At 35.2% G+C, this 16,313-nt stretch overlaps 1 protein-coding gene across 1 annotated transcript; it reads right to left on the bottom strand.

Moving 5' to 3' along the window:
• Positions 1 to 17: 17 nt before the first annotated feature.
• Positions 18 to 15,937, bottom strand: rpgrip1 (RPGR interacting protein 1). Its single transcript, XM_026200800.1, has 28 exons — positions 15,710 to 15,937; positions 15,333 to 15,445; positions 15,181 to 15,237; positions 14,742 to 14,859; positions 14,413 to 14,612; positions 14,072 to 14,174; positions 13,792 to 13,806; positions 13,224 to 13,370; positions 12,963 to 13,068; positions 12,808 to 12,831; positions 12,500 to 12,646; positions 12,348 to 12,421; positions 10,421 to 10,632; positions 10,071 to 10,177; positions 9,889 to 9,939; positions 9,586 to 9,765; positions 9,340 to 9,457; positions 8,552 to 9,052; positions 8,260 to 8,408; positions 6,687 to 7,035; positions 6,114 to 6,289; positions 5,240 to 5,605; positions 5,083 to 5,143; positions 4,890 to 4,987; positions 4,149 to 4,338; positions 3,474 to 3,558; positions 3,210 to 3,337; positions 18 to 3,120 (listed from the first exon to the last, which is right to left on the bottom strand). Exons 2-28 carry the CDS (start codon positions 15,415 to 15,417, stop codon positions 2,894 to 2,896), a joined length of 4,074 nt encoding a protein of 1,357 aa, XP_026056585.1. The 5' UTR covers positions 15,418 to 15,445; positions 15,710 to 15,937; the 3' UTR covers positions 18 to 2,893.
• Positions 15,938 to 16,313: the final 376 nt, after the last annotated feature.

Below are 16,313 nucleotides of genomic sequence, written 5' to 3'. Positions count from 1 at the left end.
GTCCTGCTCATAAACTTGTGAAATGCCATCCCTTGTCAAAATGGGGAGCGTTCGTAAGGGAATTTAGTCTTTATTTATTTTTTATAATTTTATGTAAACATGATTTACAGTAATTACAATATCAACTTTACACATTATCCGTAAAAATGTATATTTAAAAAAAAATAATAATAATTATTAGATTATATTACACTGAATTATCTGACTAAATAAACCTGCTCTTTAAAGTGCTGACAGGGAGGAAAACTGCTCTTCTTGCTTATTTGACACTGCACACATCCTTACGCATGAACACCAGATGTTTTAACTGATGTTAAAGGCAGCTAGAATATGTCAGCCGGCCGCAGAGATAAGGACTTTAAAGCTGCTGACTCATTATGTGTGTTGTTGAGATATGAAAAAGGTATCTGGTGGTGTATTTGTGCTTCAATGCTTTCTGTGTGGTTTATGTTCTGAAAACCACTAAACTGCAATGAATGCCTTGCAAACAATTTATTTCTATGACTAATAGATATACAGACCTAACTGAAAAAGGGACATTTTAAAATACTAGTTTTATATAAAATTAATTTGTATAGTACTGTTTAACCAGGTACAACAAATAAGAGGGATCTAAAATAATATTGGTTTTCTCACAGTGCAGTAGATATAGAATCATACACAAAGCAAAGAGCAAAACAAAACTTATTTAAGAGCTTACCTTATGCCTGTTTATTTATTTTTTTTTTTTTTTATTTTTTTTTTTTTTGAACATTGATTTTTCTTTTATTTTCTTGGCATGGTTTAGACCATTATTATTATAAAAAAAAATTAAGTATCAATTTTGATGGTCCATATAGTGTGAAATATATGGAGCAGTAGGAAATGTAAAAAAAAAAGAAAGAAAAATATATAAATATCAGTTGTCACTCCATATCTCCAAATAATATTTATGCATTTAGCATATGCTTTTATCCAAAGCGACTTACAGCGCATTCAGATTATCAATTTTTACATATCATGTGTTCCTGGGAATCGAACCCCCAACCTTGTGCTTCATAGTGCAGTGCTCTACCAATTGAGTTGTTGATGTTGTGTGGGCCAAAAAAGCACATTGATGGTTGAATTGTACAAATAAAATAAAATAGTGTTCCTGTTGCTCAAGTGGTAAAGCACAGCGCAAGGTTGTGGGTTCAATTCCCAGGGAACACATGTTAGGTAGAAAATGTTAGCCTGAATGCTAAAAAAATGCTTCTTGCATTCAGTAAAGATCTGACAGCAAAAAATATATATCAACATTAAGGGAGATGGTTTTATAATTATTCTAAAAGAACTTTTACATGCTAAAAAAAAAAAAAGTATAAACTATCAATCAGATGACAGAAGGCATGTAGAAGATTATACAACGGGTTTTTAAAAAATTTTGTTCATGTTGATTTAGAGGCCTAAAAATGTATAAAATGTGACTACATTCATTTGTATAAAACGCCAAAACCTTTTGCTGCATTTTAATGTGGATTTCAAAGTTTCCCAGGCTGTTGTTTTCTAGAGAACAGAAGCGCTTTATTTAGCAACTCTTAAACAGATGGGGCAATCAAAACCTCAAGAGAAAGCAGAAGAGGCTGGTGAAAGATGCAGCATGGACTTGACCAGTGTCATTGGTATGAGGTTCCTCTCTAAAGGAGGAAGTTTCTTGATGTCACCAAGGGGATACGGGAAATGACATCATATCGGTTGGTTATTGAGCACATGCTGGACTCGATCCAATCTCGGTCTAAAAGCTTGAAGCTTCTGCGTGCTATAAACAAAAACAATCAGAGTTGTTTATTTACAAGTGAAACCACTGGAACCCAATCCACATGATTTCAAATAAACTATATCATTTCAATAAGCATGTATCCAATTCTCACTGGGGTTTTTTGTTGTTGTTTTTTTTTTTAATGGAAATTTTGTTCCAACATCTGCTCAAAGCTTCAAATTTACAGTACAGCATATATTTTATACATATGTGCAGTCACTTGTTCTCTAGTGACTTTTATCCTGCGCCATCAAAAACATAATGTTTTGGTTAAATTATTGTGGCTGTACACTCATTTCCTTCTGCATTTTTTATGTTGTTTTACTGACTGTGGTTAAGAGACTTAAAATATCATCCTGGTTACATACATAACCCTCGTTCCCTGATGGAGGGAATGGAGATGTTATGTTGTGATGACATGGGGGTTTACTTGAGAGCCCCAGTCCACTCCGACTTTCAGAGAAAACAACAGTGAATTTTGATTAGTGGATTCTGCATTCCTGAGCCACTCCCAGTGCATACGGGTATAAATAGATGACAAGTGCATGCACTCATTCAGGTTTTATGCTGAGGAGCATAAATAAAAATATAATAGAACGTAATAAATATATCACTGATACAGTCAACAACACAAAAGAAGACAATAAGACACCATCAACACAATAAAAGAAAGTAGCTCTCACAAATCGTCAAATACTAGACTATTAAAATGAGTCAAAATAAGCAACGTCACACAGGAAAACTTTAAATATCTCACCTTCGCTTTCATTTCAGACCATCTCCAAAAAGACATACAAAAAACAAAAACAAATGATTTACAAGTTTAACAGTTTATCAAGTAAACCCCTATGTGTTCATGACATAACTAGTAGTGACTGACAGATAGGGAGCTCTATATTTGTATACATTTTTTTATATTAAAACATTTAGCAACTTAAACCACATTCATGTTTTCTATAATTTAAACATGACAGTGTCATAGGTTTTGAACGGTTGAAAATGTTGCAAGAGGGAAATTTTGGATGTTGTAGAGTTAGTACAAAAAAAGGAATGTTCCCTACAGACTGGCCTGGTTTGAACATAACTTTAGGCTGGAGATGTTCCGAAGAAATGTCTTCAGAAATCACTGTCTTCATCAACTTCAAAATCAACCACATGCAACTCGTTGTTTTTTTGTATCCCACTTTCCTCCTCCTCCTCATTCTCTGTGCTATTTATTGGTCCTCCTCTCTCCCTTTCCACAATCAGATGATATTCCTGATAGATTCCAGTAAGAGCCTGTGCAGCTTCTACAGATACTTTCAGTTTTCCCACCACATCCTGTTCTTCATCCGCACTAACAACTGAAAGACAGGAAAAACACAAAGTCTTGCATTTATTTAAAGTTTAAATGTCTCTTTAAAATTCTCTTTTCATAATGAATGAATCTTACCATTGATTTGTTCTTCAATAAAATCATTTCCAGTCAGCAGAAGTTCTTGTAAATTCAAGTAGGCATATCCTACATCTTTACATTCTTCTTGCTCGTTCATGGGCTCACTGACTACTGTGAACTTTAACCTGGATGATTGAGGGGGGAAAACATAGAGGTTAGAAGATCTTTTTATATTTTTCATTTTATTGCCACATGAAATGGCATATAATATAACATAATATTTTTATATCTATCATTATCTCTCAGTTTCGCTCTGTTTACCTGCCCTGGTTGGGGTCTGTACCTTCCAGCATGGTGTAGAGGTAATGTCTCAAGGGAGCTGCTTCCATGCTATCCACATGGATAACTATTGATGATAATAACATATAAAAGAACATGAAGTGATTACTATGTGTTAGTTTTTTATCACTTTTTTTTTTTTTTTTACATCAATACCAAGTTAATATATTAAATTGTTAAATGCAATGATGCCTTTGTGAAAAAAAAAGTGTGGTTAATTTTAAAATATGCCCACTTCAAATCTTGCGAGAAATGTATAATAAAGCTGTACTTGCAGGTAATATATTAACAAAATAAAATGCCAATTTTATTAAAGTAATAAAAGTACACTTTTAACACACTTAAGTACATTTTTTAAAGTGCCCTTTGTAATAATGTTGAGTTAAATATTTTACTTTTAAGTAAATTTTTTAAAAAGAAGTGCACTTATCTTAAACATATAACATTCCACAGATAAATGTAAAGTACTTTATTATGTTTCCAATATTGCATTTAAAGTTAATATATTTTAAATGAACTAAATTGGAAACATAATTGATTTTCAATATACAGTTAAAGCTAAATGAACGTTTGGGCCAATGTGAGTCTGTCTACACAGAGTGATGTTAAAGGACATGTAAGACACTTTTAAGACACATTGTACTTTTGTGACCTTACCTCGTGTAAAGTTATAATGTATTTCCTCCCCATCTGTTGGTTTACGCAGGGACATGGGTGTTTCTGTTGTCTCCATGGGAATACCTAGGAGACGGTACTCCACATATACCTGATGCACTGATTGGTCAAGTGCAACACTAGAAGAGCGGTTAAAAGAAAGTGAGAGGATCTCCACTCTGAGTCTGTCTCCCTGTGAGACACAAAGACAAATGTTTGATTTTATTATATAGTACCTACTCTTTACATCTAAGACCAGAAACATACTCTATGCGAGTATATGAACGCCAGCTGGATTTCACAGAATGTTTCAAAATGTTTAAATAGCAATTAATAGTGCAATGCATTTAATGCAAAAGAAGTGTGTGTTGCATTCTTTGAGTTGCCACAAGGGGCACTACAGACAATTTGAATTGTCATAATAACTGATAAAAATGATTCTCCAAATTAAAATCTAACTACATAGTATTATAGTGTTCAGTCATTAAATTACTGTAGACATGAATCACTGTAACATGATTTGATTTGTTCCTTATTGTAGTTGAAAATGACTTTAGGTAAAGATTTGTCTTGAAAATTACTAAAAAGGTTTTAGTCATATAACATGCCTTTTAGTAGATTTAATCGGAAGCTACTAGGAAAATAACACCTAAGCTTTAATCCCCTATTGAGAAACTTTTAATGTTTGACATTCTATTCTATATAACATGTCTGTTGTCTTTCAGTCAGTTGTATGATCATCACCTTTTTATGTGGTTTTGGTGGGTGAGGGATTATGATGACGTCACTTCCATTTGAATCTCTTGATTCATCAGACTGAAGGGCATCCATGTCATTTTGAGCTATTTTGGATATAGGCGGTAAAAAGAAGTTAAGCTTTAACTCATTGTTTTGAAATTTGTGAAATGTATAAGTGACTTCTGAGGAAAAATCTCACTTCTGTCTTCAGTTTCATCTTCCTGATCTTCATATTCCTGTTCCTCTTCCATTTTAATTTGCTTCGAAAGAAAACATATTGAAGATACTTTTAAACTGACATTCATTACTCAGTTGACACTAAGTATTCTTGTTGCATTTCTTTCTCAGGTCCTTACCTGTGTTGAGTCGCTTCGATAGCTTCTTTGGCTGCGAGGGGTGCTCGTCACTGAGGTCGATGGTTTCAAGTCCACTCGATTGGATTTTTGAGACTTAATAGACATGGCGGGACTCAGGTAAGGTGCCGTTGTTGGTTTCAATTTTTCCTGTATGTTCAACGCTGCAGTGCGGTGTTGCTTCCGTCTAACCGATCTTAAAGGTTGAGCCAAACTAGATGGAGGTTTCCGATGATAAGACGTGGGTTCAGTCACCTGAATGGATGGCGATGGAAGTGTGAATGAACCTTTTTGAGGGCTTCTAATGGCTGTGGATGGGTGAGTGTCAGTGGTCTTGACTCCATGTTCTGGTGGAGGCCGAAGCTGAGACTGAAATTTAGTTGAAAGCGATTATATTTTTCTGGATTATTAAGGCCAATTCACACTGCACCGACCAAACGCCAACAGACTAATCTGTCTGAGTTTGTTTTATCGGTGTGTTACCCCAGTTGGTGTTAGTTGGAGTTTGTTTTTGCCCAAATGAACATGCCCAATCGGCATTTGTTGGGTCGTGGAATGTCTGAGCAGTGTGAAATGATTTTCCTTCAAATGACAACAAACTCAATATATTGTATATATCAAATAGAATATTCAATTAAATATTCAAAATATTATAAAATGCAAATGACTAAGATGATTCAAATAGATGAAACAGTTGAAATAAAATGTTATAAGAGGTCAGTTATTAGTTAACAACATTGATGATGTCTCTTTTAACAATTACATGTGCATTTAGTATTATATTTGTATGTAGTATGTCTTGATTTACAGTAAATTATGAAATGTGGAAGTGTGAATGAAATACAGTGGGAAGTTATTGTCATTCACAGATACGCACCCTGGGCTTTGCAATGGGTCTCTGTGAAACCTCAACACTGGGAACCATTCTGTCTTTCTCTTCTACTTCTCTTTCTCTTGAGGGTGTCTCAGGTGACTGGAAAGGGTATTTCCACCTGAGAGTGGCCCTCACCATTCCTCTTGGACTGCCAGCAGGATCTCGAAGCACATAATCGCCTGAGAGCAGGGAACAAAGTAAACATTACTCACCTCATTTAACCTTGTCTTCATGAATATTGGTCATGAGAGAGAGAGAGAGAGAGAGAGAGAGAGAGAGAGAGAGAGAGAGAGAGAGAGAGAGAGAGAGAGATGCAACTATGCTAATTTGTTTCTCTTGGCTGAATCTCGGATAACTGTTATATTTATATATATATATATATAAATGATCCTTGTAAAAAACTACTGTGCAACAGTTTGGAACTGTATTTTTATCAAATAAATGCAGTCTTGGTGAGAATAAGAAACTTACTTCAAAAGCATTAAAACCATCTTAATTATTCCTAACTTTTGACTGATGTCCCAATTATATATTTTTATTTAAACTGTTTAATTGCATCCTGATCGGAATGATTACCTCTGATTGGTCTGCCTGCTGCAAGGGCTCGTAGTGGGATTGGCGTCTTTGCCAAATATGTGGGAGGAGTCTGACGCTCGCTGTCATCAAACACATACACCCACAGGCTGCCCACATTCAGGTATTCTAATAAATCTGTGGTTACAGCTAATGGATAGCTCACTGAGTCTTCAAAGACAGGATCCACACAGCATTGAATTATGGGTGTAGAATGAGGTGGTAGGTCATAAAAGCGATATGTTAAGTATGCATCAGGGAGTAGTCCTGGCCAGTGGGTACTGAGGCCCACACAGCGCTCCAGTACCACCTCAAGTTCATTGGGTATCCCTACACCATAATCATATATTTCCTGCAAAACAAACACAAATCACATGATTATCAGTTTGAGGTAGTACATTCGGTAACACTTTAGTTTAGGAACAAGTTCTCACTAGTTACTTAGCATGATATTGGTTGTGTATTAGTACGTATAAAGCTGATATGTGATCCTGAACCACAAAACCAGTCATAAGGGTCATTTTATCGAAATTGAGATTCATACATCATGTGAAAGCTCAATAAATAAGCTTTACTTTGATGTACTGTGTGGTTTGTTAGGAATGGACGATATTTGGCCGATATACAAGTATTTGAATATCTGGAATCTGATGGTGCAAAAAATTATATTAATAATACAATAAAATACAGAGAAAATCACCTTTACATTTGTCCAAATGAAGTTCTTAGCAATGCAAATTACTAATAAAACATTATGTTTTGGCATATTTATGGTAGGAAATGTACAAAATATCTTCATGGAAGATGATCTTTACTTAATATCCTAATGATTTTTGGCATAATAGAAAAATCAATAATTTTGACCCATACAATGTTTTTTGGCTATTGCTAAAAATATTCCCCAGAGACTTAAGACTGGTTTTGTGGTCCAGGGTAACATACAGTATTAATGCCTTATTCTGCATAACCTTATTATATGTCCCTAAAATCCTACCCCTACATAAACTTAACAACCACCTTACTGACAATTTATAAATAGCAATTAGGAGTTTATTAAACCAAAAGTCATAGTTAATAGTTAGTTTTCCCAAACCATGACTTTCCCACTTTTCTGGAATACAACTGGTAATGTTTATAGCCTCTAAGCTGCTTGTTTTCATAAAGTAAAAGCATAAAAAGACCAAGGGCTGTTGTCCTCCAAAAATGATAAAAAGCACATTAAAACTACTAGGAACTATTGTTACGGCACTTTTGGTGCTTCTATTTTTCTGTTTTAGCATTTTCTGACTTACTGTTCACTGTATACTTTTACATTAAGGAAAATACATATGTTCTACTTACTGTAAATGGGTCAAAATACTCTAAATTTCAGCTAACTAAAATCAAGTGCCTGAAAACTTCCTTGATAAGTACTCTAATATACTCTAAAAGTAGTATGAAACGTACTTCTTTTTCACAAAGGCAGGTTTGAAAGTGTGAGTAAACAATAGAACTTTCATCTTAGTGTGAACTCTCAAGCTCTCAAGGCTTTCCTAAAAAGCCCTGTCCCCACCATGTGGTATGTGATGGCATTTACCTCTGGTTCCCCATGAGCCCATTCTGAACCTCTGGTGTGTCTCATAGCTGCTCTACTAGTGGCTCTTTCCATTTGAGGTCCTGTGAGTTCCACCTGAGGGTGTAAACACACCCAAAACTCAAGGATTCCTATAACTTCCCCTTCAGCTCCTGCAGAAGAAAGGACAAAGTGATCTTAAAAATTCAATGGGAAATATTATTGCAATGAAGAGCAATAAAAGTGAATGCCAAATCAAACACACGCATATGAAGCTGTTTTACTGCAAAGCTTATCTGACCATATTTTATATTACCTGTGATGTTGGTTCTGTTATTCATTCGTTCACCCGTGCGCTGTAGAGCTCCCATCAGAGAAATCCTTGCTCTCCCACGGGTCATAAATTGCACCCCTCCAAGCGCCTGGTGCAGTTCAACAGTGATGGACCCACCCTGAACCCTGAGCTTCTCCAGGTCGAACTCAGTGAGGGCGTATTGCGAGGTGAAGCCATAATTTGGCTGTCCACCTGATATTAATGAAGTTGAGAGGGTTTCAAAGTCGAGGAACCCATAGGTGCAGAATGTTGCGACCCCTTGGTGATCTCCTGTGCATTGTCCCATGAGTCTCAATCCCAGAGGTGTGAAGGTGGCTCCTGTTAGATGGACCTCCAGAAGAGATTCTCCTCCACGCAGCTGTGTGATTATAGCGCCCTCTGCAGCAGGCTTGACTGACTCTTGTTCCAGCCCTGTCCAGGTGTACTGCAGGGGTATGGTCTGCTTATAGTTTCTAGGGCTGTATGCTATGTCTTTGAGCTGAGCTAAAATAATAGATGAAAATATGATGTCATCATACATGTATTATTAACTGGAAATAGAGGAAAAGGGGAGAACGGGGCTAGTTGTCAATGTCTTATGTACTGTATTCAATATTTCTCAGTACAGGTTTATTTTTTCAATATAGTCAATATATATATATATATATATATATATATATATATATATATATATATATATATATATATATATATATATATATATATATATAAACAAGCATCATTACTTGGGACATCTAGCCCCAATCTCTTATATACTGTAAACCTCTAACCTTGTAAACTGTTGATTTGAAGACTTCTGCTTTTCAGCAATTTGTCTTTTTCACCTGCCCTCCTTCTATTCTCCTCCCTCTCTCTCTCAGATTTTTCCACAACTGTCTTCATCTCATTCTATAAAAGAAAATACTGTAGGTGTGATGGTTGATGTTTTGGTTCATGTGGAATGAAAAGAGCAATATTCTGAGCAATATATGCAACAGCTGTAATATACCGCATTCTCAGTGCAAACGTGTGTGTACCTGAAGGTCAGCATTCAGTCGATGCTGCAGTAACAATAAATCCCTTGTTTTCTGGAGTTCCAAAACAGTTTCTGCATATGAAGCCTGTACTGCAGTCAAATCCTTTGATGCTTCCTCTATCTTTTCGTCTGTTTTCAAGAAACACATCATCCCTTGAGTCTCCCGCTGAATTCTAAAGGCCTAAGAGAAGAGCACACAAATAAAGAAAGAAACAAAAAGAGGGAATGAAACAAGCTAAGCAAAATGTTATTATATAGCTGCTTAAATATATTGAAGTATCTAAACATAAATTAAACATCTTACCTTAATCTGCAGCAGAGTCTCACTCAGATCTTCCACACTCATATCAAACTCCTGATAGAGAAGGAAAAATAGAATATGCACATTATATGGAGATATACTGATATACAAATTGTAATGAATTGAATGTCTGACCCCAGATTCTGTTTGAGAAGTACATTTTAGCCCAGGACAGCAAATTTTACTTTTGTAACAGAGTCCAGTTTTTCTTGCAAAGATGTGACTTCCTGCCTGTGCTGCAGGACTTCTCGCTCCAAGCAGTCGTGTTTTTCTCTGAGGAATGTAACCATATCTGAAACACATTCATTTTATTAAAAAGATGTGCATTAAACATGTTAAAGAACAAGAACATTTGATATATTTAGCATATTGACAATCCAATATGTCATGTTGACTACACAATGTCCAGGAGTCTCTACAGGATATACACAATATCACACATTAAAGCTGCTACGATGGGCTCTTCCAGAATAAGCTGAGATGTGGTACAGAAGTGATGCTGCTCGTCGAAAGTCTGGCAATGCGTGAGTCTTACCTCTGTCTCGCTCCTTCTCCTTCTGAAACTGGTCATTCTCTTGTCTCATCTGTTCCTTCTCCTGCTCCAGCATTTGCTTTTCTTTCCTTTCTTCCTCCAGTCTTTGTTCAAGCCTCCATAAATCCTCTCTCCAACTCTCCTCTGTATTTTGTTCACTTCTTTTGTCTTTTTTATCATGTTGTCCTTCTTGATGGTTCTGTACAGACATAGTGCTATGGAGGAAACCAGTGAATTTAAACAATCAATAACACAATAAAGACTTTTCAATAACACAATATCCAATTTATATATGCTTCATTGTCAAAAAATTGGAGGAGATTTTTTTGGTTTATTTCCTTTTTAAATCTGACTTCTTGACTTTTGGGTAGATTTCACAGTTTCTCTTTGTGATTTCACTATTATCTTGTATTCTACATTTATAGTTGATGTTTGAGCATAGCAAACTGATGCCAACATTTGTGCTTTTTGCACAATCATAAACTGTGATAAACTACATTTTAAATAGTGCTATCAAACAATGAATCGCTTCCAAAAAAAAAATATATATATATATATATATATACTATATATATATATATATATATATTTTTTTTTTTTTGTGTGTGTGTGTGTGTGTAATATATGTATGTGTACTGTGATATATTATTACAATTTGATCAAATAATATTGTGATATATTATTACAATTTAAAATAATTGTTTTTAAATGTATTATACTTTAAATTATAATTTTTTCTGTGATGCAAGCTGAATTTTTTAGGATACTTTGATGAATAAAAAGAAAAAAAAAGAAAAAAAAGAAAAAAAAAGAAGCTATGTTTTTAAATCATAAAATTTTTGCAATAACAATATACACTACTGGTCAGAAATTTGGCGTCAGTAATTTTTTTCTTTCTTTTTTTTTTTAAAATAAAATCAATACTTTTATTCAGCAAGGATGTGTTAAATTGATAAAAAAGTGATAGTAAAGCAAATATATTATTAGAATATATATTATTAGAATTTTCTTTTTTGAATAAATGCAGTTCTTTTTAACCTTTTATTGATCAAATATATTAGACAGCAGAACTGTTTCCAACATTCATAATAAATCATAATATTATAATGATTTCTAAATGATCATGTGATAGACTGGATGTTACATGTGACACTGAAGGCTGGAGTAATGATGCTGAAAATTCAGCTTTGCATCACAGGAATAAATTATTTCTTTTAAGTATATTTAAATAGAAAACTATTATTTTAAGTTGTAATAATATTTCACAATATGAATGTTTTTTCTGTATTTTTGATCAAATAAATGCAGGATTGATGAGCAGAAGAAACTTCTTTCAAAAACATAAAAAATATTAATATTTCCAAACTTTTGGTCTGTACTGTATATATTTCAGAAAAATATGTTATGTTTATATTTTACATATATTTATTTATAATATAAATTATATGAAAATAAATATAGACTTAAATATTTTCAATAAGCACTGTATGTTTGTGTATTTATGTATACATAAAAATGTACACAGAACACGCACATACTGTATATTATGCAAAAAAAAAAAAAAAAAAAAAAAAAAATATATATATATATATATATATATATATATGTATATATATATATATATATATATATATATATATATATATGTGTGTGTGTGTATATATATATATATATATATATATATATATATATATATATATATATATATATATATATATATATATATATATATGTGTGTGTGTGTGTATATATATATATATATATATTCTAAAATCATCAGTTACATCAGCTAGTGAGCCGACTGGTGCCATTATTTTGTTTTGACGGACATAAATTGAAAAGTGGTTGGCATGGTCATGCAACATTATGGAATCACCTATCCCTGATTGTCCCCCCATCAATACCCCTGCCTTCCACCTGAAACACTCACCACTCCAGAAGTGAATCATAGCTGTTCTTCAGGAGGTTCCTCTCCCCCTCCAGGTCTGAAACCCTCTCCTGAAGCTGAAAAACAGATGTTAGTAAAAGACTGCAAACACAAAAACTTAAAACAAAAGAGCAAAAGTGCAAGCCAAACAGTACCTCCCCCAGAGCTTGCAGTGAAAGTGTGGCAGCATTGAGCTGGCCCTCAAGCGTCAGCACTCTCTGCTTCTCCTGTTTCAACAGCTCACTCAGCTCCTCCACCTTCCCCAGCAGTGCTCCTTGGCTCTCTTTTAAAGACCTTTGGCCCTACAGTATATTTGCCCATATAAGACAAATAAAACATAAAACAGAACCACATTGATTCAATATTATTCTCAGACCTTGTACATGTTTGTATGATACTTTCTGTGATGAAGAAAGTCAAAAATGCAAAATTTGGGAAATGTTTAATTTCAGGTAAAGCTTACCTCCTCCAGCTGGTTCTCATAAGCCTTAAAAAGAGCACAATTATAGAGAGGATTGAGGATGTTTGTTTTAAGGCAGAAATATTATTTGGAAGACATTACACCAATGATTTAAGTGGAAGACTCATGATCACTATGATCTTGGTATTATGGCTCACCTCCTGAAGAGCAGCAAACTTTTCCTGAAGGACCAGAAGGGAGGTGCTCTTTTCAGAAAGCTGCTTCTGCAATCTTATCACATCTACATTATCTTTTATAATGAGTCTGTGAAGAAGAATACGAATTGTTACATGCATGCTGTGTTGTTGACTGATTCTGAATAGAAACTGAATGAGCATGAACACTAGATGTGATTGACCAGGCTATTGTAAATGTACTACTGATTAATAAACTATTTATTATTACAAGCTCTATCCTACCTGTGTCCATCGGCTTGTTGTTTGCGCAGGTCTTTCACGATACCTTCAATTTCTTTCTCTTTGTCTCTGAGTGATTCTCTGAGAGAATGAGCAGACAGCTCCAGCTCTGCCACCCTCCCTTGCTGGTTTTCTATGATTGTAGATCTGCTGAAAAAAAAAAAAACAAGCTGGAAAATTAGAAACGTGGATCTAAAAACCAGTTATGGACAACAAAGCACAAGCAAGGTAATACACTGCATTAGCAAATGATTTGTAATTATATTTTTGGTTAATAGCATGGCAGCAGTGTCCTATCATATGCAGATGGATCATCAGGAATATATATTTAAATAAAGTCTATTTTAGGCTAAATAAATTATCAGTCTTTTTTGTGTGAAAGCAGATCTACATTGCAGAAGTCTATGAATTCTGCCATAAGAATAAGAACTCAAATGTTCTTAATGTTTTTTGCTTTTTTCCGTACTTTCTTTTTGTGCTTTTGCTGAGTTGCAGGAAAATGAAGCAAGGCACTATATACTGTCTTTTTGCAGAAATACAAAGAATGTAAAAACAAAAACATCCAACAAACCTGAGTAATGCAAGTCTGCATATTCATAGGAAAAAGAGGCAGAAAGATTGAGGACAATATTTTTTTGTGTGTGTGTATAGACCATCACTATTACTCAGGTCATGACTGTTTAGTGTCATTTTTTTAAAGTTTGCAGTTCGTAACTGCAGTTTATAAATTTAGATTATACAAAAAGTATCATTCCGTTCATAACATAACATAAAATTTAACAACCTATTTGTATGGTATATATTATATATTGTAAAAACATTCACAAACACATACCCACAGGTCAACTTACAATCTGTCTATATCTCCTCTGGAGTCCAGTGAACTGATGCCATAGCGGGCAGGAGCGGTTTGGGCAGCTCGTCTGACCCCTCCGTCCCCATCCACACCTCGCCCTGAGACAGAGAGAGAAGAGACTGAATCAATTCTGGAATACAAAACCAAATAAACACCCTTCTAAGTACTGATTTAGTACTGAAAGTGTGAGTGACGTGACACACTGTATAGCCAAGTATGGTGACCCATACTCAGAATTTGTGATCTGCATTTAAACCATCCAAAGTGCACACACACACTGTGAACACACACCCGGGGAGCCATTTATGCTGCGGTGCGATCCCAGTGATTCCTCACCTGTCCGTGGCCTGTTATGTGTCCTGATGCCCAGGTCTAAGATGTGTTGCTTGGCTAAACTGAGTTTGCTGTGCAGTGCACGCTTCTGACTCTCTAGAGTCGCTACTCGAGCCTCTAGCTCTTGAATCGTGTCCTCCAGCTCTCCATCCCTCCCAGCAGACGAAGTGCCTTGCTTCAATCGCAGCAGTTTTGTTGACAACCTCAAATAGACAAAACTTGCATTAAAGCACTAATCCTTTCTAAGTTGTGTCAAATGAGATGAATGGAAATGAGGACAAAACTTTCTCCTGGTATTACGGCTCAGTTAGTTAGTGTGTGTGTAGGCTTACCTGCATAGTTTTTGCTCTTGTGTGCGGCTGTGTTGTTTGAGAAGTGTGTTCTCCTCCTGTAGATGGAGACATTGGTCCTCCAGCTGCTCGCGTGATATTTTGAACAATCGCTGGCGATCTGTATAAAGACATAGAGACTTATCGACCCAAAGGTCTGTTTACAGTACTTGCTCAGAAGCTGCTCTTCTATAGCTCAAGATACTGCAGAAGTAGCTCACAATTATAGTGGCTTATATTAACTTGGAGTATTGCATAGTTACACAAGTAAAAAACTAGAGTATAGCATAGCTCAGATAATTTAGATGTGAGAATGTTTGAGTTCTCCGACTTTGAGAACAGTTTTTGAGACATTTTTGAGATCCCTTCTGAAATTCTAAAATATATTTATACATTTTTAAAGTGCTTGTTTTCAAGATTGTTGTATTGACCGACATCTTACCCTTTATTTTGAATACCTGTGGTGGTCTTCTCCAGTTTCTAGTGTCTTGATCTGTATCTGAAAAAAGAAAATCTTGACCAGTTCCCCTCATTTAAAGAAACCAGATATAAAAATGATCTTTAACCGAAATAGCCACACAGCTCTATGCACACCTGTGAGGACAGTTAACAGCCCCGCTCTCAAGCCCACATCCCTCACGGGGAGGTCACCTGCTGTCTCATCCACTGCCAATGACATTATGAGAACTACCAGACCCAACCAATCACTGAAAGGGATTCAGGAAGTGATGTCAAGCACTTTTTAAATTATTTTATCGAACAGCAAGACCACTTCTATTAACTAGTGAAAGCAAACGTGTGCATGGACTAAACCCTCAGATTGTCAGATTTTATTGCAACTTCCTTTAATAATGAAAACATTTAAATGTAGACAAATAAAAAAAGTGATGCTGATGCAGATGAACTGGAAGACATGGAAAGCACTGACGTGTGTAATGAATAAGCTGTGTAAAGTTCTCTCAGTGACATACCTGTATGTGTGTTTGTGAGTCTCCTGCACGCTGCACAGAGCTTTAATGAGTGTTAATCCTCCCCTCAGAACCTGTCTATGTCATTCATCTTCCCTCACCTGTCTGTCCTTTCCTGTTGTCCACCTGTACTTCTGTCATCCTCACAGTCAACTCATCAGCTTCAGCATGAAACTTCTCTCTCGTTTTAGATTTGATAGTTCGTTTCTCTCATTCTTTGAAATACGCTGTTTCATCAATCCTGCTTTAATCTGCTTAATCTCTCTCTGCAGCTCCTCCTCTCAGTTTTGTTCCTGCCAGTCTCACAGTGTTTACAAATAGCCTACACTGAGCATGAATGCAAATATTTCACATCTTCCCCATTATCAAACAACTTCAAATACTGATAATTAACTGTGGAATGATCAGTAATAATGTAGCATTTGTCTAATGACAAATCCTACAAGATGGTTATTATTATAAAGATAAGCAGCATATGGTTTGAGAATTCTTCTCTCTGATTGGCTGTAGTTATAGTAACTGTTTAATAATCCGATTGGCTGTTGTGTTTGTAGTAAAGACAAGAACAGGAGGTCAATGGAGAAAATCAGCTTAAAAGACTAGGATG

Source organism: Carassius auratus, chromosome 24, assembly GCF_003368295.1.
Source record: "Carassius auratus strain Wakin chromosome 24, ASM336829v1, whole genome shotgun sequence".
Classification (NCBI taxonomy): Eukaryota; Metazoa; Chordata; class Actinopteri; order Cypriniformes; family Cyprinidae; genus Carassius; species Carassius auratus.
This window is presented reverse-complemented; position numbering and strand designations above follow the sequence as displayed.

Excerpts from the sequence above, each read along its gene's own strand:
- rpgrip1 (XM_026200800.1), bottom strand. The coding sequence starts at position 15,417 with ATGTCATTGGCAGTGGATGAGACAGCAGGTGACCTCCCCGTGAGGGAT. Across the intron at positions 12,832-12,962 it reads AGTTTGCTGCTCTTCAGGAG|GCTTATGAGAACCAGCTGGA; the intron begins GTGAGCCATAAT and ends GCTCTTTTTAAG. Across the intron at positions 7,036-8,259 it reads GGGCTCATGGGGAACCAGAG|GAAATATATGATTATGGTGT; the intron begins GTAAATGCCATC and ends TTTGTTTTGCAG.